Consider the following 4,275-nt stretch of genomic DNA (forward strand, 5'->3'; position numbering starts at 1 on the left):
CCTGGCGTGTCTCCTTTAGACACGTAATCCTTTATAATCCGATCGTATTCCTGCGCCAACGGCTTGTTGCGCTTCATCTTCTTCTCGACGTTGACCAGCCTCCTGTACGCCATCTCATAGCTCGGTGGCAGCACAACGTGGTTGTCCTTCCAGAGTAATCCCGTCTGGTAGCGACGCCCCACTTTCACCGTGGTGTCTTCGAGTATCCTTTGGGCCCGAACATCGTCGCTGTCTGCGACCGGCGGCGCGGTCTTCACTCCAAAGTTTTCCATGTCGAAATAGTCCTCCACCATCTTCTCCATCGCGTCGGTGACGGCGTGGTCGGTTGCCCACTTACAGGCCCAAACACAACCCAGCCCAGATCGGTTGCGGCCGCATACGGTCCCTCTCGAGCGAACCGCCTCGTCCTAAGTGGCAACCCCAGATGTCCGTGATCCAGGCCGATGAGCAGCTTCGGCACCACGTTGCTGTAAGGCTTCATCGGCAGACGCGCATCCCTGTGCACGCCCTGGACATCTCGTCGGCTAAATGTCTGCATCGGCAAACTCAAACTCGAAACGGCATAAACGTTTCTCAATACATGGCGAGTGGGCTTTCCAACTCCACTTATCTTCAGACTCACCACGTTGGTAGGCTCTCTGGTTGCCTTACCTCCAAACCATTGGATATTTAGCTGTCGACGCTCTCCTTGCACTCCAAGAACTTCGTAGTTCGTCATCGATCATCGTGACGGAGGATCCCTCATCTAGGAGCGCATACGTATCCACCTTTCGCCCCGCTCCGTACAGCGTAACCGGCAGTATACGGAACAGTAGACGGCCTCCTTCGGCGTCAACGCAGCTCAAATTCCTCTGCATGGCTGCGGCCACGGATGCTTGGCGCTCCTTGTGCCTTCTGACCGCTGGCTGCGGTCTCCACAAATGACGCTTCTTGCGTCTCCTTGTCGCTGGCTGCGACTCGTTCGTACCGGCGTTCGACGCTGGCTGCGTCCCTCTATGTCGCTGACTGCGACGCCACTGTCGCTGGCTGCGACTCCTCTGCCGGTACGTAGCGCTGGCTGTGCTCACACAAATCCTGGCTAGCCGTCTAAACCGTCATTCCAGCGCAAGTTGCCCCTGCAGTCGCCCTAGGACTGCGAATAAAAGGTTGTCGTCGTGCGTCACATGGAGTTGCCTTAAACGGCTACCCCACGCATTGGTTCCCGAAAGAAAGGCAGACTAATCCGTGGTAGTAGAACACGTTTTATTCTGGAAGAATTCAATGTTTCACAATTGCAACTAACTTAACTTATTAGCTCACCGCAGTGTGTCCTCCAACTCTTACACGACAATGAAAAGCTAAATTTTCCCGGCAATTTACAATGGCGAAAAACAATGTGCCCAGGCACATATGGGCTTACAAATCCTTCCACATTCGGACTTCTCAAAAATACTAACTAGCCTATCGATAACAATATTCGATCCGCGACACCGCCTGTGCACATCGCCGAACTCTTGTTATCGATATCAACGCGTCGTTGCCACTGTCGATATTCCGGCGTTGCCATTTCGTGCCGATCGCTACCTCCAGTGTGGCCGCATACGAGCATCCTATCGATCGAGAGTCGCTATCGGGGTGCTCCCATCCCAATTGTTTCCTCACGTGCTTCGGTGTAGCAGCTCAATGAAAGGTAAGTCTAACGTTTTCTTGCGTATCGCCATATTAACAAATCCTCTCTCGCTTCCAGCTCCACCAACACATGTATGCCCCCTTCATGCTCCGGGCGGCTGCCCCTGGCCCCGCGCTCCCCGGAGGCCTGACTGTGCTGTCAACTGAGGCCCGCCTGCGTTCTGCGAGTGCCTTCCCGTCCCGCGCCTGCAGCAGCTCCGCGTCGTATGCCGGCCCGCACGCCTGGCCCCGCGTCACTCCCCTCGCGCGTTATCACGGCTGCTGCGGAAGATGCCCGCACCCATTTTTTTGACTGTTACTGTGCCTGTGTTGTTTACAAAAAACCCAGACATACGGTTTTCTATTGCCGTCTGGCGTTCTTTATTCGGCGACTGCTACCCTTACCTCCCCGCCCCTCCGTACCTTAAGGAGTTGGCGCTGCCCGCCAAGCTCGAATAACTTGGCCCAGTGCACTCTTCGCTTCCGTGCTCCTTGTCGAGCCGCTTCCTCGGCCACCCGGAGCGGCCAGTCTTCCGTTGGCACCTCCCTCCACTTCTGCCCGTCCAGCGACGCCTGCCTGCAGTGGCATGGGCGCGGCGGCGGTTGCCGCTCTTCCGGGCACGACGTTTGCCTCGGCAGCCTTGGTGGTGGCGGCGCCTCACCTGGTGCAGGCCAGCTCCACTCCCTCTTCTCCGGGTTTGCTTCTCCCGGGCTCTCCTCCCTCGGGACCTCCTTTTCCGGCCTCTTACCCTCTGCTCGGGCGCGTAATCGCGGATCGCGTGACTCCTGGTCCGGCGTTCTCCAGCCGATCGCTTCCGCCTCTTCCCAAACCCGGGCTTCCGGCGCGTCCCCGGTCTCCATCGATGCGGGCCACGTCCACGTCACCGACTGTTGGTGCCACAGACGCCCTCCCATCTCGATCGTGCAGACCACCTGGCCGACGGCCGACCTGCGGAATCTCCCACGCCTGTTGCCTGTCATATCGTGGGCATTCCCCCTGCTGGGGTGGTGGTGTCGGCGTGCGAGGTTGCGGCGGTGGTGTTGACGGCGTGCGCGTCGGCCGTGGTGGCGTCGGCAGCGGCGCCAGCGCTGGCGTCATCCGTGGTGGTGTCGGTGGCGGTGACTGGGTCGCCGTCATCCGTGGTGGTATCGGCGGCGGCGGCTGCCGTGGCGGCGGCGTCAACGGCAACGGCGGCTGCGGCGGCGGTGGTCGAGTCGGCGGCGGCGTCAACGGCAATGGTGGCTGCGGTGTCGGCGGTAGCTGTCTTGCCAGTGGCTGCGTGGGCTCCGGGGCTGGTGCCCACAGTGCTTCCTCCTCCTCTTGCAGCCGAGCCAAACGCTCCTGCCATGCGGCCTCGGCGTCGGCGACCTTTCGCGCGTCCACCATCTGCTGGAAACGCCGCAGGGTGGCGACTCGTGCCTCCATAAATCGTCTCATATCCACCGGATCCTCGGTCGGCGGCGCGACCCCGAGGCTTATCCGTCCCTGACCCTGCGTAGCCCGCCGGACGCTCCGATAAGCCATCCGCGCCCTGGCCTTTCGCGCAGTCTCGTCCTCGTCCGATGACACCTCCGTCGTGACCGTCTCGCCTCCGTCATCGTCTTCCTCGCTCTCCGAGGAGAGGGTGATGACCTCGGCCACGCCCTCCGTCTCCGCCATTGGCTGGTCGTCCTCGAGCTCGATGTCCGGAATTTCCTCCGGGTCCTCTACACTTCCCGGGGATGGAGATCGCGACACCAGGGGTGACGCCAGGAGCTGGAGGTAGGAACCGGAATCCCTACTCCATATCCCCCCGGGCTGTTCCCCGGCGCCGTTCTCTCGTACTTCCCGGACGTGAAACACGTGTGCTGCCATGGTGATCTCAAACTGAAAAGACCAGCTCGAGCCGCGCTCTCCGCGACGAAACCACGGTTTTGCTTCTGCTCCTTGTGCCGTTATTCCGTGGGCCTGTACCGGTAACGGATCTTTTCCCGTCCGTATACTCGCCTCCCACGGAATCCGCAGCTGTGTGTGTGTGTTAACCGTTAACGGTTCTTGGCTGCGTACCCTCCCTGTCCCGCTCTCGCGCTCTAACGGGCCTGTGTGTGTGTGTGTTGCTGACTTCTGCTTCGTATCGATACCTTGTATCGTCTTCCCCCTTTCCACACCAACGATTTGATTTGTGTTTTTTTTTTTTTATTCCTCGAAGTCTGGCCCTGGCCCGTCGGCGCCCGAGTTACCTCCGGGGGAGCTTCGCGGGGTATTCAAATGCAGAAAAGAGAGGAGCTGATCCAGAAGGTAGCCACAGTGATCTCCGGAGAGCTTCGTGGGATATTCAGGTGCAGAGAAGAGAGGAGCCGATCTTGAAAGTAGCTACAGCTGTCAGGGAATTCGATCGGATTGAATATTGGATACGTCTACAAGTGTTTGCTGCTAGATCTCGACCGACTGTCGTCTTTATTTTTTGGTCTTAAATAAGCTAACAGTGAATATGTATAAGTGTATTACAATGTTGGAGTTCTTAGAAATAAAGTATCTGACGCAGCAGAAAGTATGTTAACAAGTATGTATATGGGATTGTATGCGCTGCGTTGTCTGTGCGAAGGGAATGCGGTGTCAGCTTTTTGGCGGATGTCGGCGGCTGACTC

At 58.4% G+C, this 4,275-nt stretch overlaps 1 protein-coding gene across 1 annotated transcript; it reads left to right on the top strand.

Moving 5' to 3' along the window:
• Positions 1 to 1,540: 1,540 nt before the first annotated feature.
• On the top strand, positions 1,541 to 4,036 carry LOC120285393 (loricrin-like). The gene is made up of 2 exons (XM_039298121.2): positions 1,541 to 1,669; positions 1,727 to 4,036. Exon 2 carries the CDS (start codon positions 2,235 to 2,237, stop codon positions 3,135 to 3,137), a length of 903 nt encoding a protein of 300 aa, XP_039154055.1. The 5' UTR covers positions 1,541 to 1,669; positions 1,727 to 2,234; the 3' UTR covers positions 3,138 to 4,036.
• Positions 4,037 to 4,275: the final 239 nt, after the last annotated feature.

Source organism: Drosophila simulans, chromosome X (assembly GCF_016746395.2).
Source record: "Drosophila simulans strain w501 chromosome X, Prin_Dsim_3.1, whole genome shotgun sequence".
NCBI classification, from domain to species: Eukaryota; Metazoa; Arthropoda; class Insecta; order Diptera; family Drosophilidae; genus Drosophila; species Drosophila simulans.